This window comes from Mixophyes fleayi, chromosome 1, assembly GCF_038048845.1.
Source record: "Mixophyes fleayi isolate aMixFle1 chromosome 1, aMixFle1.hap1, whole genome shotgun sequence".
Lineage (NCBI taxonomy): Eukaryota > Metazoa > Chordata > Amphibia > Anura > Limnodynastidae > Mixophyes > Mixophyes fleayi.
Window position 1 is genome coordinate 428264619 of NC_134402.1, and position 27378 is coordinate 428291996.

The 27378-nt window shown below is 41.5% G+C and overlaps 1 protein-coding gene across 1 annotated transcript; it reads right to left on the minus strand.

Moving 5' to 3' along the window:
- FBXO4 (F-box protein 4) lies at window positions 1–27079 on the minus strand. The gene is made up of 7 exons (XM_075184088.1): window positions 26754–27079; window positions 20398–20633; window positions 9005–9225; window positions 7374–7449; window positions 6130–6305; window positions 4681–4856; window positions 1–1438 (listed from the first exon to the last, which is right to left on the minus strand). The coding sequence occupies exons 1-7, from the start codon at window positions 26931–26933 to the stop codon at window positions 1358–1360; spliced, it is 1146 nt and encodes a 381-aa protein (XP_075040189.1). The 5' UTR covers window positions 26934–27079; the 3' UTR covers window positions 1–1357.
- Between the last annotated feature and the right edge of the window lie 299 nt (window positions 27080–27378).

The following is a 27378-nucleotide window of genomic DNA, read 5'->3' on the forward strand; positions in this document are numbered from 1 at the left end:
GTCTGCAACATCTACTCAAAAGAATAAATAAAACATCACATACTAAAATGGCATGAAATTGTTACACCGATATTGAGGTCGGGTTATATTACCCTTTCTGGACTTTGCGCCCATCTGCACGGACGGCGGCTGACTGAGTGGTAGCAGGAAACGGGTAGGGAACGGTCTTAACTGCAGCTACTGAGAGGTTTGGCAACATCGCATAACTAAGTAAAAAGATACACATAATTTAAAACTCCCCCTGGTCATTAGGACCCAACCTCTAAGACGTTGGGCTAACAGGGTTCTCAAGGCTGAAATAGGAGAGAGCTCAAAGCCTTAAATGCATCACCAGTGCTGCACTAAGGGTTAACAGTTTTACCAAAAGCTGCAACTTTAGGGATCACTTACTAACAAAATACAAAAGTGCAGTAACTCATAGCAACCAGAACAGATCAGTTATGGGGAAACAGGCGGCTCTCTGAGCCTTTGCCCCCCCCCCCCCCCCTGGCTCTTTCCTGCTTTATTATCAGATTTGTTTGTTATAGCTTGTAAAACTTGTTTAAAATGCCTGCTGATGTATCCTGAGTTCTATTGATGGAGAAAGGCAGGGGGCAAAGGCATGATATGAGAGGGGATGGGGGGGATTCCAGCATACGAATGGTCACACAGTATAGATTTTATGCACCAAAGATTATATAGTTCTGTCCTACTCTGGAAAAGCCTACAAATCAGTGCGAAACAAGGAGTGCAGGTACTGGTGCGATGCAGTGAAGTGTCAGTAGTGCTACAGTTTCTCTTCCTATTTTAATAAGTTAGTTTGGGGTGATACCAAGCACCTGTAATCACCCACCCCTACCCCCTGGCTCAAATTCAATTAATACATGTTGGCTAAAAGCTTTAGCTCATAAGTAGATATGTTATGATCAACTTTAATGAATGACTTATTTTTCTACAGAAGGCCAGTCCACTTTTATCGGTATGTATTAGTCGTAGCAATTAATAAAACATTGCAAAGGAATAACAGGCACTTTTACTTGTAGTATATTTAAAAGGTACATTAGATAGAAAAAAAATTAGAGGACAGAATAAAATCTGAAATTTGAGTGACAAAATCATTTATATGGCGTAAAAGACACCTCAAAACAAGAAATACAATTGTAATAAAATATACAAATTCTAATTGATATTTGTGAATATTTATAAAGAACCTATATTTACAAATATAAAAATACATCAACATTCACAAAGATATAGAGATCATGCTAATTAAAGAAGAAAATATCAATAAAATGTACCCAGTGATAGCTGTACTTGGCTGTAAACACAATTTGCAATTTAAAACAATTAAAGTTAGACGTCACAATTTTAGCAGTTTTTATTTCTTCCCAACTTCAGCAAGAATCCATTCAATACCATCTAATAATCCGACCAGAGTAGACGCTTCTGTATCCTGTACCTGCAAATCATATAAATGATCAAAAATTAGTTTTTTTATTACACATATTGCTTAAATCCCATCCCCAACCGATAAGATGATATGCAAATTTTATATAAAAAAAATGTCGCTATTGCATTTGGTGTAAAATAAATTGTAGCCCATCATCTTGTGAGCTAGGGATTCCAGGCGACATGTAAAAAGTGAATTTGAAAAGATAGCAGTCAGAGCTTTCCCTTCCCTATTCACTTTAACAGATATAGGGCAGACCGGTGGCTAAGTGGTTAGCACTTCTGCCTTACAGCACTGGGGACATGAGTTCAATTCCCGACCATGGCCTTATCTGTGCAGAGTTTGTATGTTCTCCCAGTGTTTGCGTGGGTTTCCTCTGGGTGTTTCCTCTGGGTGCTCCTCCCACACTCCAAAAACATACTGGTAGGTTAATTGGCTGCTAACAAAATTTACCCTAGTCTGTGTGTGTGTGTGTGTGTGTGTGTGTGTGTCAGGGAATTTAGACTGTAAGCCCCAATGGGGCAGGGACTGATGCAAGTTCTCTGTACAGCGCTGCGGAATTAGTGGCGCTATATAAATAAATGGTGATGATGATGATAGAGGGGTCTTTGTTTCAGAGGGACAAAACCCCTAAATTCTGCAAGATTTTCCTATTTATAAAAGCACCCCCTTTTGGTGATGACCATCGCCTCATCCTCATTCTAAGCATGGGGAAGCCCATTTATCATGGATAGCGGCAGTACAAGTACTCTCAGGATGGCGTTAGCCTGTGGGCAGCAATGGAAAAAATGCTTTATCGTGAAAATAAAACATTTTTTTTCTTTTAAAAGTTTGTTTTTATTCTATTTTTTATTTTTTTTATTCCATAGCCTTAAGATTTTTTTTTAATAGTATCTGGAAATGGAATCCCATGTCCACATCCAGTGTGCAGCCCTGGCAAGCGGCAAGATCTCTCTTGCTGCTGCCGGCCAGTGTCGTGAGTAGATGATCATTACCCAGTCACCCCTGTGACTTTTTCTTTTTTTTGGTAAAGCTGCGGTAAGCAGCAATAGAAATCTTCCTATCGGAGCACTATTAATAAGTGGACCCAGACAGCCAGTTTAACATAGTTGCAGCTCTCTGAAAATTAGACAGCACTTAGTGCTGCAGACAAGTTGATGAGTTTAACGATTATCTTCCAACTATAAAGCAGCTGAAAAATAAAAATGAAAAACAATGTTGGTAAATCATAATAATGAATGTACTGGGGATTAAAATTTGAGTTTGTGCCGGGTGTTACATGCTGGTCATTGCCTGCAATGACCCTATAAAGTATTTGGTAGAGTATACTGATCATTGTTGGGTACCTATTATATGTTGCTTATTACTTGTGGTTATTATTATATGTTGGTCACTGAATGGAAATAATATGATGGTGAATATCGAGAATAATGTGTTGGCTATTGTACGGCATTATATTGTGACATTACTGGGTTATATTGCCAAAGAAAAAGGGACAATTTTGGCCATCACACACTCAACTCTCTCTAACACTCATGGGGATATATTTACTAAACTGCAGGTTTGAAAAAGTGGAACTGTTGCCTGTAGCAACCAATCAGATGCTGGTTATCATTTATTTGGTACATTCTACAAAATGACAGCTGGAATCTGATTGGTTGCTATAGGCAACATCTCCACTTTTCCAAACCCGCAGTTTAGTAAATATACCGCATGGACTGCTTTACTGCCTTCATTCTTGAACTGTAATATCCTCAACCCATTGACAGAAAATAAGTTATTTGAGTCTGCGTCACTTCTATATAACACAAACCTAATGCAGGAGATAACAAATCTCTCTCGCATTAGGGTTCGCATTAAACCACAGTCCCCCTAATTTCCAAAGAGGACTGCGGTGTGGACCAATTTAACAGGCTCCAAAAAGTATAGCTTTTTCGGAGCATGACCCAGATGGCCAATGCCCCCTGAAGATGGGGAGAGCATTACGGTAGAGGGATCTTTGGATCCCACTCCGCAGCGTTCCTGCTCTCCCATCCGGTAACTAATGCTAAATGGCGTTGCGCATGCGTGACCTAAGGTCACCAACGAGCAGTACAGACTCCTGGAGTTGAGAGGTAAGGAAAGTCCTTGCCGGGACAGCCTCTTATCGGATGCGCTATCCCTGGATTAGATTTTAATAAATGCTGTGAAATCCCATCTCTTATCATTGCGATAAGGGATATTATTTAACGGGGGGCATATGAGAAATAGGACTCATAATCATCTTTTCTATCTTTTTCCGATTCTATAGGCTGTTGCTATATCACCAAACCCCATCATCTCCCATATATAGAACCTGAAACACATCACCTGTCTCCCACCACTTTCAAAATCCTTTAAGTGTGCCCTACTAAATGCACGCTCTGTTTGTATCCAACTTCCATCCATGACCTCTTCCTCTGAAACCACCTCAACTTTCTGTAAATAGCAGAAATATGGCTCACACGATCAGACTATGTCTCACCTACAGCCTTTTTACATGGTGGACTCCAGCCACACATCCAGGCCAGGAAGCAGAATAGGATGCCCGTCCAATCTTCTGGCCTATACTCACCTGACACACTTTTCCTCTCACAACCTATTGGACCATCTTCAGCCCGGCTTTCATTCCCAACGCTCCACAAAGACCGCACCGACTAAGGCGATCAATGATTTAATCACTGCTAAACCTAAACGTCATTACTGGCTTCTATTCTTCTGGATCTCTCTGTGCACCTGACCCTGTTGGTCACTCGCTCCATACACAGGCCCTACGTTCCCTATGTCTTCAGGACATTGTCCTATCCTGGTTCTTATCCCACTTATTAAATCACTCTTTCAGTGATCTTTTTTCTGGATCTGCCTCCTCTTCCCTTCCATCAGTTGGAGTACCACAAGGCTTGAACCTAGACCCTCTCCTTGTCTTTATCAATTTTACCTTTCAGTAGTTTGAACTAGACTCTACTAATAAAAGGAAATCGCTCATTGATTTGCTGTTAATTTTTCTTAAGGTTTGTATGTTAATATATTACTCTCTTGTACAGAAAAAACGTGATACTTGGAATTCATTCCCACATACAGGTATTGCAAGTGTTTTGTTGAATGTTTTATCCAGGCTTTAAAGTTACAAGTTTGGAAAGGATTATACATTATACAAAGTGTCACCTGCACAACAATATGAAATAACATCTAAAAGAAAATACTAGAACAAGAAATAACTGGCTGATTCTTACCATCCATGGTCGTGTTAGTTTGTTCAGACACAAGTCATGAGCCAGGTAGACACAGGGGATTCTCTTGTCGCCAGGGCTCGATACGCAAGCTAACACCAACAATGGTCTCTTCTGTGAGACCATTAGAGGGTCCAACATTGCCAGGATCTTTGATACTTCTTTTTTACGATTATGCTCTACACAAGTGAAAAAGAACATAAAAAAAAAAAACGTACTGCAGCAGTCATCAAAATAGCGTCAAAATATATTTATTCAATATATTCTATAAAAATAATACTAGCAAACTATGTTTTAACAAACGCAATTAATTAAATCAGGAATTTCCTGGATACGTTAAGTTTTTAAAATTTTCTAATTATATTTGAAAGCTTTAAAGACCATAACCCCCGCCCTCTTCAAGTTTCTTACAAACACAGAGATCTGGGAAGATCTTATTCATCCTTAGCAGGGGACCCTCATTTCTAAATAATATGCATAAATAACTGAGAATAAGTCCTAGCTCTATGTCCTGAGACATTACTGTATATTATTGCAACCCTGTTTCTGTATCTCTGCTATTTAGGAACAGAATAATCACCATCGCCTAGATATCTGAGACATGACAGAAGAGTTACAAGCAGAACTCGCTCAAGACAAGTTACTCTGGGCAATGTTACCAGTACATAGCCACCCTGACCAAAGGAACTCCGTACTTGTCCAGTTTAAAATATCGCCCACTATATCTCGTTAAATCAACTTCAAAATACAGCAGTGGCAGTAGGCAAGAAGAATGTATTCGAATATCCAATATGCTAAAAGAGTAGAAACCATAATACAATCAGACATCTGTTCCAATGAAATGCATTGCCCATTAAGTTGCAATAAATCTCCTCACAATCCTCATTAAGAATTAGCCGAGTGGGGGCAGTGTAAATCTTTTCAATAATATTGAAAAATGTTGGAGGTTATTGCCCACACCTGCCAGGAATGGTCAGACTGGTGGTCAGTGGTCCAACGCACATTTCTGGCTGTGGTGGTCACGTAATGCCTGTTCTAATAGGAGAAACAATGGTTTATTCTGTTATAATAGGACTCTGTTGGGATCCAAGAGCCAGGTGGCAAGTAAAAAGAGCCAGGTGGAGCACCCGGGATAGAGGTGCTGGGGTCCTCATGATACACCAATGACAGTCCCGTTTGCAATGAGGCCATACCCCTTTCTGGACAGCCATCCCTACTTGACCTCAGAAAAATCCAGACAGTGGGGAGGTATGCAATTGTATTTAATATTATACAACAGTTTGATTACAAATGATAGATCTTCTATAAAGGAAGCTAAAACAACAGAAAGCAGGAAATACTTCATTCTGCAATGTCTGGCTTGTATTAAGGAATTAAATTGCCAAGAACCAGGACCACACTAATGCAATCAGAACAATATGGGATCTCTAGCAGCCACAAACAAATGCTTACTTATATGGGCTTTAGCATTGGCCACGTAGATGAAACCCTCCACGACTTTGCACACCTCCTTCACCTGTGGGATTAGACTGTAGAGGGCACTTGGCTCATTGTCTCTTGAGCTCTCTGGCAGGAACATCTTGTTGACCGTTTCACTCTGCTCGGTACGGGCTCGATCTCGTTCTGTGCTAGAAAACAGGACCCCAAAACCTTTCATAAAAATAAGAAATGTAATCTTGGCCCACAGCGACAATTACACACAATAAAACACATAAATCAATGAACTGGCATCCAGTGAAATGCTCTGCGGTTTCCATAAGACATATGGACAACATCTGTTCTCCGAGGACTTCTGGATAACTGGAGCTCAGAACAAAAGAGCTTTTTCTCAGAAATAGCAATAAACACATACATTTTGAGACATGTTTGTGTACTACCTGTTGATTAACATTGGAACAGAATTAATAATTTGTTTACTTTTAATATCAACAATGCTCTTAATTTGTACACAGTAAACAAATTCATATTTTTAATTCATATTTTTTTTTCCCCCAGGCCAAATCTTGTCACTCTTATGCCTTGCCCCAGGTAAGCCCTGCTGGAAATAGACCATGGCAATAGTGAGTCTACTGGTCAGTAGAGTATTTAATGCACTCCACCTATACCTCATTACTGTCAACACACAACAAGACTCCACCAGACAAATCCTGCAGACACGTGGATGGACTACTTGCTGCCCTCTTCTGGTTTAAATACACCCGCAGGCTGAGTTGGCCAGCAAAACATGAGCTCCCATAGTTAAGTAGCTTAATACCACGGGGGCACAATTAAACAATTATTATTTACTGAGACTTCAGTTCACAACTGAACCATCAGTCATGAAGATAGGGATAAACTTTATTTAAGCCGATTAAACAACATCAAGTTATTTATAAGGCGACACAGAATCCACAGCACTGGGCAACTGACAACATAAAAACAGAATAATAAACAAGTACTAATGGGCAACCGAAACAATACTCAGTGACAATCACTACAAGAAGAGACAATTGAGAAAGTAACTACATTAGATGACACAACTAGAACAAAGAAATCCTTACAATGATCATTCTCCTTTTACCTTAAATCTAACACCTTTTATACTGTAGTTGTTCTATTATCATGGGATGAAGAGCACATTTAAGAGCCGCACGGTAAAACAAAACAAACAAAAAGTCAGATATACTTATGAAGGAGGTCTTGCTTTGTACACTTACCGTGTTGTAGAATATAAGGTTAAAACGTTAAACTTGTGTTGATCATCGAGCTGAAAGGTAACGCCAGAACCAATGCCTGTGAAAGGAGAGCAGAAGGAACAACAAAATTTTAGAAAGCTTCTGGATTTGGTGCAGTGATGGCGATTGTGTAAAACTCACTCCCAGAATGCCACTATCCCACCTACTCAACCTTCATGGTCACCTATGAACACAGCTTGGACCATGAAGTCTAAGATTCCATGTCCAGAGCGGTCACAATTTTAAATGATGAGCAGGTTGTCTCCTGCAGAACAACCACAACCTCTGCCCTGTATTACAGTGCTTAGATCCAGAGACACCTCTGTATTGCACAGAATTGCTGGGGGTAGGAGAGGTGGGTGGTTGTACATTAATAATAACTTCCTATAGACACTACATTTGCTGCAATAGCCTTTAAGGCTATTTTCTACTACTTTTTTCTCTGCAGCAGATATGCCCATACTGAATAGCAATAATCCACCAACTACATCTTCTGTAATGTACTGAGCCACAGTGGACAAGTTACATGATTGTAACTAGTGTCAAGATTTGCAACAGTTGTGAAGTATTCTATACAGTGGGCTCTGTCAAAAACTTGAAGGTGAAGAGGAATTACACATTCCAACATAATAACGATTCAAAGCATACATCCAAGTCAACCAAGGATGGATTCAGAAAAAAAGTCTTGGGGGGAATAAATTTATCAAGATGCAGGTTTGAAAAAAAGTGGAGATATTGCCTATAGCAACCAATCAGATTCTAGCTGTCATTTCGTAGAATGTACTAAATAAATGACAGCTAGAATATGATTGGTTGCTATAGGCAACATCTCCACTTTTCCAATCCACAGCTTGATAAATTTATCCCTTGGAGTGGGTCAGTCAGAGCCCAGAGCTCAATCCTATTGAAAACCAGCAGTATGACGTAAAGGGGGCTGGGTGAAGGAGATTTGAAGAACCTTGACCTTTTTTGTGCAGGGAAGAGTGGGACAGAATTGCAACGTCGATATAAACTTATTCAAAAAGACTCACTGCTATAATAAAAGCAAAATATGCTTCTACACATTATTAGTTTAGGGTGTACACTTATGCAACACAGTATTGTCGTTTCTTTATTTTCACTTTGTTTTCCTAAAATTTGTGTCTTCACTTGAATTTTGTTGGATGCTAAATCGGAATAAAGGTGGAAAAAGGTCCAACACGATTTATCTGGACTTCAGACTACATCACAAATACCTGCAATTTCAATAAGGGTGTGTAGATTTTTTACATCCAATGTAGAGGTTTGTTACAGGAAGAAAGAGGAAAGTATACACTTGTAACAAAGCATAGCCTGCTGTATTTCAGCATCGACTTTATGGGGCATATTCAATTAGGTTTCGGGTCAGTATTGCCGGTAATACGGTATCGCAATAACACTATGGGGTGCGAACGAAAATCCACGTTATTGCGGTACCGTGGATTAACTTTGCGGCGCGATCCCGCGGACCGGAAACCTAATTGAACATGCCCCTTTAAATTCTCAGAGAGCAAAATTCACAGTGGGGTTATTCTGCGAGTGGTCTGAATCCGCAGCTCTCTCATCTCACTTATCAATCTGAGTTTGAGTCTTACCATCAATTTGCCTTTGCAATATGTTGACCACTGGACAGAGATCTGGAGATGTCATCATTCGTGTGACCAACGAATCGTCCAGCTGCTCCAGACCAGGACCAAACATAGCGAAGCGCGGCTCACTCTGCATGACCAACGACTGCAGGAAGGAGGTCACTGCTCCGTAAATCGGACGCCTGGACTGCATTGACTTTCTGGTTTTTGGGCTGCTCCGCAAGTATCTATCAACACAAAATAATAGCAGTCACTTACTAAAAGGGTAAATTAAGCTTTCTGTGGCATTGAATAAGTTATAATTTTAAGCTTGACAGTTACTAATACTTTCTAAAAGGAAATGTGCTTCCAATCATCTTAAAGGACATCACTAATTTGAAGCAAGTTATATTTGCTATATAAAATTATAAAGCTAAGAGCTCTATTCGGAAATACATTTGCCATGATCCCAAAAACATGGTTTGTGTAGGTTGTATAAAATGAACTTAAACTGTGTAATTTATTTCCTGAAGGTTCTCATGCATCCATATTCTGAAGGCCAGACAGACATTTTTAGATTCTGGAGGTAGATTTTCTAAAAACTTCTAAAAGGAAAAGTGTAGGTGTTACCCATAGCAACCAATCAGATACTAGCTATTATTTATCTAGTACATTCTAGTAACTGATAGGTAGAATCTTATTGGTTCCTTTGGGCAACACATACTTCTAAAAAGGAAAAGTGGAAAATTAAATCTAGCCCTTGGTCTCAAAATACTGCATGCAAAGCAACTACCAATGCTGATCTGCATTCGACTGGGGACATTCACAATTAGATTGGGAATGCCGATTATATGTTAGCACAAGACTTAAATATCGATGTGTGCCGACATTGTCCAACTGAGCAATGGGAACCATCTGTGGCCAAATGGGGCATAGATCCATCCGCTCAGTGCATGGGTCAAGCATTGTTGATAAACAATTTTTAGAACATTTCAAAATTTGATTAAAAACCACACAAAATAATAAGAACAAAAAAACCCCACATTGTTCCCTCTTTATAACGCATGCTTGAAACAAAAGACAAAATTGAAGTTCTATAGAGTAAAAAAAAAAAAAAAGTGTGCAAATAAAAATGAACTGGCTATGGGTAGGAATCTGCCAACTGATCCACAGAAAAAAACAACAAGATTTAGATACAGTTGGAAAATAGAAGGAACATTGTGTACTGTAAAGTGAATAATATGAAGAACAAGAAATTATAGGCTACATAAATGTAAAAAAAACAACAAAAAAAACACACAATAAAATGTGAAGATGGATTAGTTAAATCAAACAGCTAGGTGTATCAATTACAAATGGACATTGAGTAGAGTGTTCTGTAATAAAAATGCTGAACAAATTTGAAAATGACAATATCACCAGATAATGTACCTAAAATTGTAAAAATAAAATCACCTTAAAAATATGTAGTTGCTGTGTTAAAAAAAAACCAAAAAAAAACTACAAATCCGAATTGATAATGTTGACAAAACCTGGTGTAGTGTGCCGTAACGTGGATAGGCACAGTCCAGTCAGCCCTAATATACGCCTGTTTTATTGCAAATGTATGCCATCTAGCAATGGTCTGTTTGTAAACTGGCCATCCTCTTTTACGGGAATCCACTAGGACAAAGGACAAAGAGAGAGTCCGTACGCCGGATGTCCGAAGTTCTTTGGACATAAATACGTAATGCCCTGACCACGTCTAAATATTCTACGGTGGAACCTGTGGAAGCATCTTGGAACACTGGCACCATTATTTCCTGGTTAATGTGAAATCCGGAAACTACTTTCGGTGAAAAGGAAGGGACAGTCCAAAGCACCGCCTTGTCATCATGGAAGACCAGGGAAGTCTCCCTGCAGGAAAGCTCGGAGACTCATCTAGCCGATGCTATGGCCAGCTGGAACACCACCTTCCATGTCAGAAACCTAAGGTCCACTGACAGTAAGGGTACAAAAGGAGGTTCTTTTAGCATAGACAGCACCAAATTCAAATCCCAGGGTGCTGTGGGAGGAACAAAGGGAGGTTGAATGTACAAAAAAGTAAAGTACAGGCTTCCGGAAGGTCCGACAGACGCTTCTGGTAAACTTAGCAGCCAGGGCAAATGAAATTTACTTGCATTTTGTGCCCGGTCTTCACACCATTTAATGTAGATGCGTCAGATTCTATGATAAATGCGGGCTAAAACTGGTTTCCTAGCCCGTAACAAAGTATTCACCACACTGGAGGAAAACCCTTTTGACCACCAGAGGCTGGCTATCAACAGCCATGCCGTCAAATCCAGCTGAGACAGGTCCTAATGCTGAAAAGGACCCTTTAGAAGGAGGTCGTTGCGAAGAGGCAGACAAAGTCCTTGACCCACTGGCATGAAAAGGATGTCTACATACCATACCGTGCGGGGCCAATGGGGAGCTACATGTATAACTGGGAGTCCTCCCTGCTTTTCCCGCCGGAGTACTCGGGGAAGGATTGGAATGGGCGGAAAAAAGATACCCCAGCCAAAAATTCCAGTGTATTGTCATTATGTCCACCGCTCTTGCACAGAATCTGGGAACCTGCAAATTGTGTCTGTACACCATAATCCAGATCCAGAAGGCCCCACTTCCGGACTAATATCTGAAACACTTCTGGATGGAGCGACCATTCCCCTGGCATTGCTATGTGACGACTTAGGAAGTCGGCTTCCCAATTTAGAATGCCTGGAATGAATATGGCTAAACAAAGTCACTTTTGAGCGGTTCAAAAGCTGAACCAGAGAGTCTACAGATTGTTGTAAAGAAATTGCCCACTTCATTTCCTCCATGGCTATAGGAGCCGAAACCGGAGACTGCGCGACCAGAGACCCCGCGTCACAGCCCACGCAGAGGCCCCGCGGGACCTGTTGTCCCATAGGTAATTTTATTTTATATTTTGAACAATTATAAAAATTAGCTTTGGTAGATCTTCCTTTACCAGACAGGATTACTGAATAGGAATAGAAAGTATAGTATACGATCAGCTTAGATGAGGGGGGGGGGGGGGGGGAAAGGTTGGGGTCCCCAGAACACTATAGGGAACTCCAGTTCATTGATATGTAAGGATAACAAACACTTAAATTTATACGTATCAGGGCTGAAGCCTTTATTAATAAATTATGGGCGAAATACAGGAATAAAAACAAGTGAAAGGAATGAAATGATAGAGTTAAAAATCAATTAGCCCTTCTGTGACTGCCGCAATCAATATAGCTAATAAGAGCTGTAAATCGGAATAGATTATCAGATATCCCACTGACATAAGCCTATAATTACATGTCCAATATCAACATAAGAGTTCAGAAATATGTTTCTGCATTGTGTGGTTATAAGATCCCCCTTATACAGCTCTTTGTATCTATAGCTATTGTATGGACTCTGTCTTAGAAAGATGTAAGCGCACTATCAGGCGTTCGTATAGTGCGCTACATAGAGACGCACGTAAGTTTTGCCTCCGCTTTTACAAAAGTGGAGGCGATACGTACATCGGGACGTGTAACGTCATCTCTGAGGTCACAACCCGGAAGTGACTGCCGACACGGCGAATGGTCCGTGTATATCGGCTCTGTCTGATTTAGCGAATGCTCTCCATTTAGACTAGCTATTCATTAATCAATATTGGCTAATATCGCCGGGTGTCTCCAATGGCTGTAATTTATGCAGCTTCTATGATGGGAGCCTCTATGTAGCTTTGGTTTGTCACCTATGGGTCAAGATGGTCCAATAAAGCATATTAAGGTTTAGTAGTCGCTACAGAACTGTATATCCAATGTGCCGCAGTGGTGAAACAAAACGCACTTTGCAACCAATCATCTTGCAGTTAGTAAATCAGTAGTTAGTACCAGGTGCCTACACAAATTAGGCAAAAGTGAAAACATCAAATCAAAATCCCATATCTGATCATTTTAGCACCACCCCTTTAATTAAATGTGTTAGGATAAATTAAATGATTAAGTTGTACCATGCGGTGGTAGTCATTGTTCTGGCAACACTAATGCCAACACAAGTTATACCGCTTTCATACTGCCGCCCCGGCAATATCCCGGGTTTTTCAAGCCGGGTTTTTGCCGGGGCTCGGAGCGTCCCAGCTCAGAAACACCATTCATACTGCACCTCGGACCCGGGAATTTCCCGGGCTGACCCCATTCATACTGCACAAGTCTGTGCCCTGGCAATTTGTGGGAGTCATCACCAGAGCAGTTTTCATTGGCTGAAAAATCCTTCCTCCATCCAGTGTGTCATAATTGCTGTTAATACACACTTTTTCAGTGAAATAAAAGCAATTTTCTCCAACAAACTCCGATTCTGCTTTAGCTTGATCTGCACTCCACCATCCACCATTTCTCCTAAACTCCTTCTCGAATCTTCCACGGGTTCCCACCGATGACATCATCCTCCAGAGACAGGCAGACAGCCAATCAGCTTGTTTTCTGTGCAACCTGGGTTGAAAAACCCGGGTTGCACCATTCATAGTGCAGGCAACCCGGATCCGTCCCGGGATTTTTGACTTGTACCATTCATACTGCACCAAGACTCGGGTCGTTTGAGCTCGCCCCGGCAAAAACCCGGGATTTTGGTGCAGTATGAATGAGGTTTAAGAGAGATGTGACAATTACGATGACTAAGTAAGCGACAAGGAGTAAATCTAGACTATATAATAGATGTACCACATTGTCCACAGGCTGCATGTAAATTTTGACTGTGCAAAATCTCTCCGCTCATAATGACTTCACTTCTAATGGACAGAATGGGATTGCCATTTTTAAGGCGGCAATGGTCAGACCCCACGCCTGTATAATGTAATCCAGGCGGCAGGTCCGATCATTGCTGCCTTAAAACCGGCAATCTTACTCTGTCCATTAGAAGGGACGTCATTTTGACCACAGGGATTTTACAGTCAAAATTTACATGTGCCGCCCATACAGCCTGTGGAGAATGTGGTACGTCTATTATATAGTCTAGATTTACTCCTTGTCGCTTTCTTAGTCATCGGAATTGTCACGTCGCTCGATCTTGTGTCGGCATTAGTGTTGCAGAAAAAACTTACCCCACCCGTATCATGTAAGGGAAGGAAGAGTAACCTTGAAGAATTTACTCGTATAGCATCCAAAAGGTAGATTAAAAAAATAAAAAAAAAAAGAGACTCAATCACTAAAAATTAACATTTATTATAATTAAAACCTAAACTAAAAGCAAAATGGATGCAGTAAATTCTCAATGATTGCTGTGCTCGTATATTGCTGCTCCTGTTATATTCACTTTTATTACCATACTGGATACATATCTATTATTATAGATAACTAATATGAACACATTATTTAGTGTGTTATATGGATCCGAGTCATATCCTATTTGGTTATTTAAGTATAAGGTCCGACAGCTCAAATCATATATACTGCAGCCGTCAGTGGATCTTACAGCCGCAGTCGAATAATAGAACTTAGTTACACTGTATCACCAGACACATATAATGTAACTTTATTGTTGTAAGGAGAAAGTACAAAATTGCTGTTGTATTTTCTGTTAGTATTCAATCAAAATGTATATTCAACAGTAATATGTGTATCTCCTTCATCCAAACAGTTAGTAAGTAGTCTGCTGTATAGTGTGATCTTAGATCAGAGACGCTGCAAACCTGAGAATAAGATCCACTGACAGCCGCAGTATATACGATTTGAGCCGTCAGATCTTATACTTAAATAACCAAATAGGATATGACTTGGATCCATCTAACACAAAAATGAATGTGTTCATATTAGATATCTATAATAATAAATATGTATCTAGTATGGCAATAAGAGTGAATATAACAGGAGAAGGAATATACCAACGCAGCAATCATTGAGAATTTACGGCATCCAGCTGAGCTGTATTATGAACATACAAGGCTCTCTCTCACTCCACTGCCCCTTACATCTCCAATCTCCTCTCCATCCACACTCCCGCCCGGCCCCTGCGTTCAGCCAATGACCGTCGCCTCTCCTCCACTCTGATCACCTCATCCCACTCCACAATTCAAGACTTCTCCCGAGCTGCCCCCCTGCACTGTGATGACCTCCCACGGTCCATCCGTTTGTCCCCTAACCTGTGCTCCTTCAAACGGGCACTCAAAACTCATCCCTTCCGCATTGCCTACCAGCCTTCCACATAACCCTCTCTCCATGCTCACTCTCCTCACTCCACTCCTCAGTAGAGGGGAGCGCTTGCTCCCCTCCTCAGACATCCTCTGTGCCTGTCGTCTGTCTACCCTCCCTATAGGATGTAAGCTCGTATGAGCAGGGACCTCCTCCCTCCTGTCTCGCTACCTTCTCTTCTGCTCCAACCTCCATACACTTGCCTTGCCTGGAGCCTCTGAAGTCTTGGTACTACTCCTTTATTGTATTGTACTGTTATTCCCTGTACTGTCCATTGTTTGTATTGTGTACGGCGCTGCGGAAAACCTTGTGGCGCCTTATAAATAAACGATAATAATAATAATAATAACAACAACTGAATGGTAACAGGAGCTATATCAGTGACTTAACTCTCTTCCCATAGCAATAAATCTAATATTTTTTTTCATTATTTAATATATCGCAGAGCTTCATTATCGGATCTGTGATGCTGTAAATTTACGGACACTTTCCTCTGACATATACAATATATATATGATTTGACCTTTTAGATGTTGTGTGTGGGGAACTTAATGTGCACGACTAAGATTTATTTGAGCAGGAGATAGAGGACTTATTCTGACATTTACTACTTACAACTATTCACCATAGTGATTTATGTAGTAGCAAGATAACGGATACATTGTGCACATAGCTCAACAATCGCTGTGAAATGACATCTAGCTGTGCTCTATTACAGACTCAGTAGGCAGTTTAATATGAATAGAATCTAACAGAGAGATTATTTGGGTGATTTAACTGAATGCTACAATTGATCCAGCACACTGATGAGCAGTACCAGTACTAACCAGAAGGATAAGATCACTCATATCATAAGCACTATATATTATATAGGATAATGCATTCTCACGATGCAAAATATTATAAGAGCTGACATTAATTGATGCTATTGACAGAAATTAGGATGAGACAGTTTGATTTTGCATGTTGCGAAATATCAGTATATCAGACATATTAATTTTACAGCGGTCTCATTTGAACAGAGACATCCACCATAGTGTATATCATTAAAAGACATGTCCTAAGATTGGGATAGATCTATAGCTTGTTTTTCTACCTATATGAAGACGCATCACTTCTAATTCAGAGATTTATACATTGACCTAGGAGACCACCACTCTGCATCCCTAAATAATCTCACAAATTTTATATTTCACTTTTAGCTTAAGTTTTAATTATAATGAATAAAAGTTACATTTTAGTGATTAAGTGTATGATATCCTTTTGGATATCATACAAGTCAATTCTTCAAGGTTACTCTTCCTTGAATTACATGCAGTGATGGGATTCAGCCGGTTCACACTGGTTCGCCAGAACCAATATCTAATTTTAGGCTTGGTTCGGGGAACCGGTGACTACAGGCCGAGTCCACCAATTTCGTTGGTGGGGGGGGCCAGACTCCTTGAAGAAAAAAAAGAAAAAAACAACCTCACCTGTCCGCGGCGACGGCACTCCTCCTCCCTGCTCCGACCACACTGAAAGTCGAGCGTTACGTCATCACGTCACGCCCGACATTCAGTGGGGAGCGGAGCAGAGAGGAGTCGGCGGCAAGAAGAGAAGAAAAGAGAAGAAAGAAGCCGATAGAAAAGGTAAGTGAAGGAACGGAAGTAAGGGGCAGCAAAGGCAGCACGGCACAGTGTTTTGAGGGGCACCAAAGGCAGCACGCACAGTGTTTTGAGGGGCACCAAAGGCAGCCCGGCACAGTGTTTTGAGGGGCACCAAAGGCAGCACGGCACAGTGTTTTGAGGGGCACCAAAGGCAGCACGGCACAGTGTTTTGAGGGGCACCAAAGGCAGCACGGCACAGTGTTTTGAGGGGCACCAAAGGCAGCACGGCACAGTGTTTTGAGGGGCACCAAAGGCAGCACGGCACAGTGTTTTGAGGGGCACCAAAGGCAGCACGGCACAGTGTTTTGAGGGGCACCAAAGGCAGCACGGCACAGTGTTTTGAGGGGCACCAAAGGCAGCACGGCACAGTGTTTTGAGGGGCACCAAAGGCAGCACGGCACAGTGTTTTGAGGGGCACCAAAGGCAGCACGGCACAGTGTTTTGAGGGGCACCAAAGGCAGCACGGCACAGTGTTTTGAGGGGCACCAAAGGCAGCACGGCACAGTGTTTTGAGGGGCACCAAAGGCAGCACGGCACAGTGTTTTGAGGGGCACCAAAGGCAGCACGGCACAGTGTTTTGAGGGGCACCAAAGGCAGCACGGCACAGTGTTTTGAGGGGCACCAAAGGCAGCACGGCACAGTGTTTTGAGGGGCACCAAAGGCAGCACGGCACAGTGTTTTGAGGGGCACCAAAGGCAGCACGGCACAGTGTTTTGAGGGGCACCAAAGGCAGCACGGCACAGTGTTTTGAGGGGCAAAACACATTTTTGTATACTTAAAATAATCATTAAGACAGAGAACCGGTTGTTAATTTAGTTGAATCCCACCACTGCTTATATCATACAACGTAATCATTTTAATTTATGGTAATAGGAGCGCCTCCCACCAGTAGTATTTTTCTTCTGCATTTTGCTAGTACATATTGTTTGGAATGCGTCTAGAAACTCTCTTCTCCACCACGGTGCAGCATGAAGGTGCAAAATATGTACTATTAAAAGTATAGGAAAAGACCACATCAAGAAACTCCCCATCGCTGTATCTTATTCCTGTAATTGCGCTCTGGAAAATGACATCTCGCTTTTTTTCCTCTGCTCCATACTAGGCGCAGCAGTGTGCCCGCACACGCAACAAGGAATGCCCTCCCTCCGCCCAAACCTGCCCACGCTGGCGCACCTGTAGACGTGTGGCAATACCAAAGCTGCCTTTGTCCTGACCATTTTGTGCCTCATATAGGACCTCCTGTGCCAGCGGTAGTGAGCAGGAGCGAGCCAAGCAGTGCCGAACGCGCTCAAGATGTCCCATGAACTCCAGCCCACAACTAAGAGCCTTTTTACTGATCGTTTTTACTTTTAATATTTCACCCAAAACTGAATCTTGGATATTCTTTAAACTACAGGCCTAACAAGTCTGGGTAAAACCCACTTCGTCACACTCTTAGGCTGTGACCTTATGATTATATAGAACAGACATAACAAATTGCAGACTGAATCTGAAGGAAGAACCAAGACTGGCGCCATCTGTAACAGCACCCGCTGACTGCCCGCTACAATGAGGTATTGTGCTCTGCATCTTCCAGAAAATCCCATGACAATCCTTTGATTGGACTATCTGAAAGCAAAGATCATCTGTTCCTCAAACACTGAGGAAAAGATAAGCCTCTAATATAATTGGTTTTACTTCATTTTGAACCATAAGCTCTTAGCTTTAAACAAGTTTAACTGGATAAACATGACAGAAAAAAAATGCCTCATACAGACTCTGTGTGGAAAAGACAAGCGGGAAGGATATTATCAGTCAGTAGATTTTATTCAACTCGAAACACAGTATAATGATGCAGCCACATCTGGGCCAGTTACCGATGTGCATGGTCCCCTAGCTAGGCCAGGCGGGAAAATCCCTGTCATAATGTGTCCCTGTCAACCCCATCAGCACGTGGTACAATTTCCTAGGGATGTGCTCACTTCCTCACAAGGGCAAACCAGCCCTGTGCTGAATAGGACTGGGGCTCTTCCTGACACCCATGGGTGGTTGGTACCAGGATAATACTAGGCTGTTCAAAATAGAGACCGAACAACAAGTTCCAGCAAGACCTGGCAGTCACTCACTGCTGGGCATGCTGGTCCTTCTACAACAATGAGCACCAGCATGCCCAGGGCTGCCAGAGTATACAGAAGCTTGACAAACTGTCAGTGCCAACATGTCCTGACTGCAAGGACCTGCTGGAACTTGTAGTTCAACAGTAATGGCACAGCTTGCGGGGACCTGCCGTTCCTCAACAGAACTTACTCTATTTCTGACTAACATGTATTACCCTGGCACCCACTGCCCTGGGGTGGCAAAATGAGGCCCTGTGCTATTCGGCATGTGCCCTAGGGTACTCCGCCACACAAGGACTGGTTTACCCAGCCCAGGGTATAGCACTAGTGCTGCTTACTTATGTTGAGAGGGGATGGGGACAAAGCAAATTTTTAAATTGATATAATTTTTTAAAAATAATTAAATATACATGTTGATGTCAGAATGTATCTTTGCAGCAATGTTCAGGGAGCTGCAATACATATGTCCCCTAAGAAGTGTTTGGAGATGTAGACAAGGGTAGACAGGCCCCAGAAGGCGTGCGACACTACACGTGTACACAGCCCAATAATACCCCTACTTGGTTTGCCCTCCCCCCGGACCTCCTCTTCTGGTGTAGGACGCAGCAAGTACAAGAGAAACTCAACTCAAAACCGGGCCGTATTTTAGCGCATATGGCCAGTGCAGCAAAGTGGATTATTGCTGCCCACAGTATACTTATATCCAAATCTAAAATCAGTCAGAGACCCTAACCTTGCACCAGATACTGGCTGGGCGGAATCTGCCCCCCAGGCTAGTCCCATAGTGGGCTACCTTGGGGTGGGTCACCTGCATTTCTCTTCCTTTAAAATGTTCCTAATGGGCCGCTGTGTCAAGTATTGCCCCCTGGGCTAAACTTTGCCAGCTCTCACCTGCCTGGCACCACACCAAGAGAGGGTCCACCAACCACATTCACCCCGTCTGTGCAGCGGTGTGAAAAAGTGAAAGGGGTCAGTTTATCTGTTATCACCATTCTATGTATCTACCTGTGCTATTTACATCTTATTATCACTCATCGTTACAGAAAATATCATTAGAATCAGTTAGAAGCTCATTAAGCAGAGCACAGCAAAAAAAAAAAAAAGAGAGTAACTTTACACCTTGGCAAAACCATGTTGGAGGGGGTGGTAAATTTAAAATTTGATGGCAGATTTATAGTTGGGGTATGACATGTTGTAGATCAACTTTAAATTTCAGTGTAGAAATAAATCTATCAAGTATTTGTGTGCTACATGAAAAAGCAGTCAGTATTTTCCTTATGTGCAAAATAATAAACTAATTTGTAACATGGTTTGTCAAAGATCAAATTTACTCCTTTTTTTTTTGCCTTACTCTCCTTAATGACTCAGGCCCTAAATGACCAGTCACAGCGGTCACCAATCAACATCAATATTTCATTCCAAACAAAATGATACTAAATATTTGAGAAATAAAAGGTGCTGCAAGAATACTGTAGTTATCAATTACTCACAGAGACATATAATTGTGCTCCTTCCCCTCCGGTGACTCAGATATGCAGGATTTCAGGACATTTAAATCCGGCAAACTATGGGCATCAATGGAAGACCACAAGGGAATATCACGCAGTAGGAAGTATTTCCAGAGAAGACGGTCTTGAACCAGTGAATACCAGTATTGGTTTGTTGCTCCCAGCAGGCACAGGTCTTGTGGCGAGAGAAACGACAAGATATACAGTTGCATATCAACCTGAAGAAAATTAAGAAACAAACAAACAGTAACACTTTAATTACAATATTAAACAATTGAGTCTCAAATAACTGTTTGTATACTAGTCTAGGCTATGCAGCAGTGATGGGCAACTTCAGGTGCCACACTGGGGGCCCTCTAACCTTCTAAATGGCCTTAATCTGAGTAATAAGATAAAACAATACAGTTAACCAAAGAAGGAGACATCCATCTGTAAGAACATAACACCATACATTTTAAACAAGTGTTACAAATTATAACAAACTAATCGGACAATAAAACGGGAAGGAGCTGGGGGCCGCAGGTGAAGCCTGGCAGGGTCGTCTGCTTCCCCTCAATGCTATCGGGTCTATTTATGCAAATGGTTCTAGGTGAACAAATAGCTATCAATGGGACCATTGCTTTAATTTTCTAAACAGCAGCAGAAGAATAATGGAATATGAATCATGGTTGCCGTGGGTTACAGCACATCTCTGCACACAGCAGCATTTGTTTTAATAAATGAGACGCTTAGGATTAGGCGGCCTAGCACTTAAGATACGTTACAAAACACACAATTGCAACTGATGACAGCGGCCTATTATGTAGACACTATTATTTGTAAGTACCATGTCAGAGAAAAGATATTAATCTATATGAAACTGATCTTAGGCTGGGTACACACTACAGCAAAATTCTGACAATGCTGTATTTTTAGCAATTTTATCAGCAACTGAAAAATAAAAAAAAAGTCCCGATCAGCAGCAGTCTATACTCGTTATACACAATATACCCTCAGATCTGTGCTCTTCACCTGTCGGAGCCATCGGCTGAAAACTTTGGACTCTGATCTCCCACTGAGGATCCCCAACACAGAGATCTCACTGCAGCCCAAGAAATTCATCATCTATCACAGAAGCGTTGTAGTAACGTAACTATTTCAATGTTGCTACAATGCTACTTTGTGTTTAAATGAGGACTGTCAGCAACCACCATCTTTCAAAACGGACTGCTCAACAAATTGACCAGCAGTTACCAATGTGTGTGCCGCTTTGCTGTCACAGGGGTGCCATAAGAAAGAAGGCCAAGTAAAGGAACGGAGGGGATATAGTGATAGGAAACAGCAATGGAGGGGAAAAGAAAGAAGGAAGGGGCACAGGGGCGAGCTGCAAGGGGCACAGGGCGATGATTTTTGTACATATTGTTGTTTTATTTTGTTTGATCTTATTCTTCTTAATGATAGCTGTAAATTGTTCTTTGACAGAAATATAATTGAAAAAAATATATAAAAAATATTCTTTTCCCTTGGATTTATGTGTATTATTTCTGTCCTGACCTAAATACTTACTATGATATTTTGACCCAACTACTTAAAAAAAGGGACTGCTCTGTAATTATTTCATTTTTGGGGGGGGAAGGGGGGGGGGTACCGTGAAAAAAATATGGAGACCCTAAGGGTGCTGCAAACAGAAAAAGTTTGGAAACCACTGAAATAGACTAAACATTTATATCTATCTATATTGTGTTATGTGAGTTAATTCTCCAGATAAGTGGTGTCCATACTGTGACTGTATGACAGGTGGGCAGAGTCCAGGTATATGCTCATCTTTAGTTAATATTTGAAATTGCACAAGGTTTTCTAAGTACTACATCGCAGCACACCTAACTCAACTAGTCCTGTTCCATTCTCCTCTTGGTACGAGGTTATGGGCTGACATAGAGGCTAACCTTATGCATGTTCTCGCGACTTATACCCTTTTATGGATTTCGATCAAACACCGACCGCCCCTCTCTTCACTTCCACCTACTACCCGTTTCTCACTCCAGATATGGGACTACTGTACCCGAACATTCCACTTGGTATAACACCATGAAATTATGTTTCCATTATGGAATAACCCTGATTTCCCTCCTGGACAACAACAACTCTTTTATCATCTCTGGTCTTCATGTGGATTCAGGTTTTTGAGAGACGTAGCCCGCTTAGGTATTTTTCCTGAGTTTGCGAACCTCCAACGTCGTCACGGTATCCCACATAACCGATTTTACAAATACCTACAGCTAAGACACCTGTATCATTCAATTCCTGCACTTAAGACCATTTACTATCTTACACCCTTAGAAACCTTCTGCGTAAGGAAATCCCTCCCTACTGGCTTAATCACTACATTTTACAGCATCCTGGTGGCATTTTGTCAACCTGACAAGGATCGGTATGAGCTTAAGTGGGAGGAAGACCTTGGAGAGTGGAACCTTTTTTTTTTTTTTTTTTTTTACAAACACACCTGGGGCTAGATTTACTAAGCTGCGGATTTGAAAAAGTGGGGATGTTGCCTATAGCAACCAATCAGATTCTAGCTTTCATTTATTTAATACATTCTACAAAATGACAGCTAGAATCTGATTGGTTGCTATAGGCAACAACCCCACTTTTTCAAACCCGCAGCTTAGTAAATCTAGCCCAAAGTCTTAGTTAAATGATAAGAAGGATATTATGACCTCGATTACAGAAGGATTTTCTAAACATCTAGCTGACAACAGGATGCCGAGCCCCTCATCATCATTTATTTATATAGCGCCACTTATTCCGCAGCGCTGTACAGAGAACTCGCTCACATCAGTTCCTGCCCCACTGGAGCTTACAGTATAAATTCCCTAACACACACACACACACACACAGACAGACAGAGAGGTAGACAGACAGACTAGTGTCAATTTTGATAGTAGCCAATTAACCTACTAGTATGTTTTTGGAGTGTGTTACCCGGTCCCCTGTACAGACCGGAGGGATCAGCGACACCTTCCCGCTATAAGGATCCACATCTCCATTTGTGCTCCGGTCACACTGCCTCTATCCTAGCTCCAGGTAGAAGCGTGCGCTTCAGGACACTCTTTGCTGTCATTACATTCCCAATAGTTATTACTAATTATTCAAATGTAATATATTGGAGCAGATTCAACAGACTGCGATGTTCCTGAGAACATTGTGGCAGTGCACTTTTACCGTTACCAAGGTAAAAAGTAACGCTCATTTTTGCTTGCACCTCTATGGGGCGCAAGCTAAAATGAGCGCTACTTTTGTAAAAAAAAAAAAAAAAACTGCGTGAGGTGTTCTGTGGCCTTTCTGGAGGTACCTTTGCGCGGATATAACGGGTTTAACAAAATTTTTAGTTCTGTTTAAACAATGCAATAGGCTTTAGATCGATAATCCCTTTCTATTTGCAGGGTACACACTAGTGTGATTTCGGACCAACTGATCATTTATCGTCTGATTGGCCCAATAATCGGATGAAAACACTGTAGTGTGTACCCGGCCTTACACTGATCTTATGGTTGTGGGAGGGAAAGTGAAAGAAATATTGCAAACATCTAGGGCACGAGTCATTTTCTCCAAGACAAACCATGTTACAATGCAAGGGGTGCAAATTCGTTTATTATTTTGCACATATGTTAAATACTGGCTTTTTTTTTATCATGTAGCACACAAATACTTGATAGCTTTATTTTTACACTGAAATTTACAGTTGATCTATGACCTGTCCTATCCCAACTATAAATCTGTCCTCACATTTTATATTTACCTTTCCCTCCAATGCAACATGGTTTTGCCCAGATGCAAAGTTACTCCTTTTTTATGCTTTGCTCTCCTTAATGACTCAGGCCCAGGGGCAGGCTGGGGTGGGCGACATTTGCCCCCCAGGCCGGTCCCATAGTGTGCTACCTTGGGCTTGGTCACTGGGCTACTTGCAATTTTTTCCATTAAAACAGGCTGCTGAATTGAGTCTTGCCCCCGGACTAAAATCTGCCAGCCCTCCCCTACTCAGACCCCTAGTGTTTACCACTCTAACAAATTAAATATAATTGTTACAAAAATAAAAACACCAAAACATCAGTTTACCATGACCACGCACACAAACCATACATTTCTTCTAACTGAATTACTAGCACAAGTGAACTAATTGGGTGATGTCTCCATATAGTGGGTGATACTCATGTAGGCAGTCTAAGTTATTATTGTGGTGATAATTACATAACATTAATCTTTATATAGACCTAGAAGGCACTGTGATGATGATGTGTCATAAAACACATGCCAAATATATTGCTTGGGGTCATAATCAGTTTCATTGTAAGGCGACAAAAAAAACAAAAAAAAACAAAACTGTGTAGGGTCAGACAATGGGTATAACAAATCACCCATAATAACAGGACAAGTACTGCACATTCCAAGTTGATGAAGAAGGTGCGGATGGGTGGAGGGTTCTGCAAAGCCAGAGATGCTCACTAGTGCATGAGGTACATGCAGAGATGTGAGAAGGCAATCAGGGTCTCAATGAGACCAGGGGGATATTACTAAACTGCTGGTTTGGAAAAGTGGAGATGTTGCCTATAGCAACCAATCAGATTCTAGTTATCATTTATTTAGTACATTCTACAAAATGATAACTAGAATCTGATTGGTTGCTATTAGGCAACATCTCCACTTTTTCAAACCCGCAGTTTAGTAAATCTAACCCCAGGTGTGTTATAAAAAAAAAAGGTTCCCCTCTAGATTTACTGCACTCTTTGCAAGACCACAGTTGAACACTAAATTTTAGTGGAGTTCTCCAATTAAAATGCGCATTCCCCAACACACTCAATAGCCCCCCAATAATAGTAAATTATTTTGGTACTGAATTAGAAAGAAATCCAGCCACGATGGAGAAGTATGCAGACAATGTACAGACTGCTCCCAGCCTGAATGAAAACTATTTCATAGGTTTGCAAACATGATACAATAAAACTGCCCTAACTCTATAACACACTGTAATGTACTATACTTTATAGCATATTATACGGTTACATTTCACAAGAAGTAGAAAAGCTGCATAGAAACAAAGGTCTGCAGACCCATCAAATCATTTTCATGTAGGGTGGGAGAATGAAGGTGACCAGGGTACAGTGTCTGACATTGTTCAGCATTGGATCATGAGCACAACTAAAATATAACTTACTGTAAATTAGTGGGAGATGAGCATATTATATGTTGGTTTATAACTGATGCAAAAAATAATGTTGCCTACACATTAATATATATTAAATTAGTCCCTTCATCCCCAATCATAAGCACCCAGTGTGAGAAATCAAAGATTTTATTTTATATTTAATAAAGTGGTAAATAAGGGTTTGGGGAGTGTTTTATTCAGTTAAGCATTATTTTAAAATTGTGTAGATTTATTTGTTGCCTTCTTACTATTTAGTTATAATGTATAGAGTTCTTAGGAGGCATGTTCTGCTATAATAATACCGCTAGGGTGGCAAAATTGGAGGTTCCATGCATGTTCATTACAATGGTGTCAGGATGAACCATATCACTATTCAGCACAGCACTGGTGGCCTCTGGGGGAGTAATTGCAAGCTTAGTGTTGTCTATCCTGGACTATGGCAGGGGAGACAACAGGCTCATGGGGCTCACTTATTCATTGACAGAGCTATTGCCATCCCTTTCAATAGCCCATTAATTTTAATGGTGTTTTCAGCTTAAGCACTACATGTCAAAATCTGCTTGAAACGAGTGGGAAAGGTTCCATACATACAGAGCCCCCCAACCCCCCATCTCACTGGTTTTGAAGTAACCTCTAATGCCTCAAACTCTTGAACACATTGTTTTAACTTCCACAGTGATTTATTCAACTGATCCATCAAAGTTTTGCAACGGGTAAATTGCCGATTGCTGTGATTCTAAGATATCTGGCGATTTGTTGGTCAGGTTTAGAAAAGTGATAATTTACAGGGTTGATTTGCCTTTAATAAACTTGGCGATTAGCAAATCCATTTGTAGATCATTAAAATAAAAATAGCAGGTGGTTATCACTATTTCTACAAATCAACCCTTAGTAGTTCCCTAATAAATCTCCCCTCCCACAGAATCCCATCCACTAATATATACAACACAGGAGAAGTGGAATCTTGGCTTATAACTACTGATTAAAATTAGCTACATATAAAATATTTTAAACATATGATCTCAAATGGATTTATAAAAAGTTAAAAAGTTATGGATGGACTGAATTGTTTTATTTTATGTATTATCCCGTGTTAGTATAGTCACCAGCACATAAGTTGGAATGAAGGGGAGTTATGATGTGTAGAGCCACTCACCGGTAGTCTGTCCAGTGGACTGTCACTGTCCCCCAGCTCTGGGCTGTCACTCACAGCTTCTTGCTCTGCCCGACCTCTCACACTCTGCAGGTAGCGGTCTCTCAGCTGCCTGAAGCCCTTTATTATAGCATTCTCCAGGCGGCTCCATTCCGCCGGAGAGCCAGCTCCCCCCTCAGCCATCTCCGGGATAATCAGTGCAGTCCCCGCATCACATGTCAGAGTCACTGCTTCCTGGTGCACTCACCACCTCCAGCATCATCACTGGAGTGTCACTGCCGGCACATTCCACATGGGGAGAGCCGCGGTCACATGACCACCTGGTCACCTGACCCGCCCCCAGCATCATCACTGGAGAGTCACTGCCGGCACATTCCACATGGGGAGAGCCGCGGTCACATGACCACCTGGTCACCTGACCCGCCCCCAGCATCATCACTGGAGAGTCACTGCCGGCACATTCCACATGGGGAGAGCCGCGGTCACATGACCACCTGGTCACCTGACCCGCCCCTAGCAACACAGTGTACACAGAGCCGGTGATAAGCGCTCTGTGGCTGCTATGGGGAGACGTGCTGAGTGTCTGTAGCCAGCACATGGTGAATTAAACGTTTATTAGAACAACCTC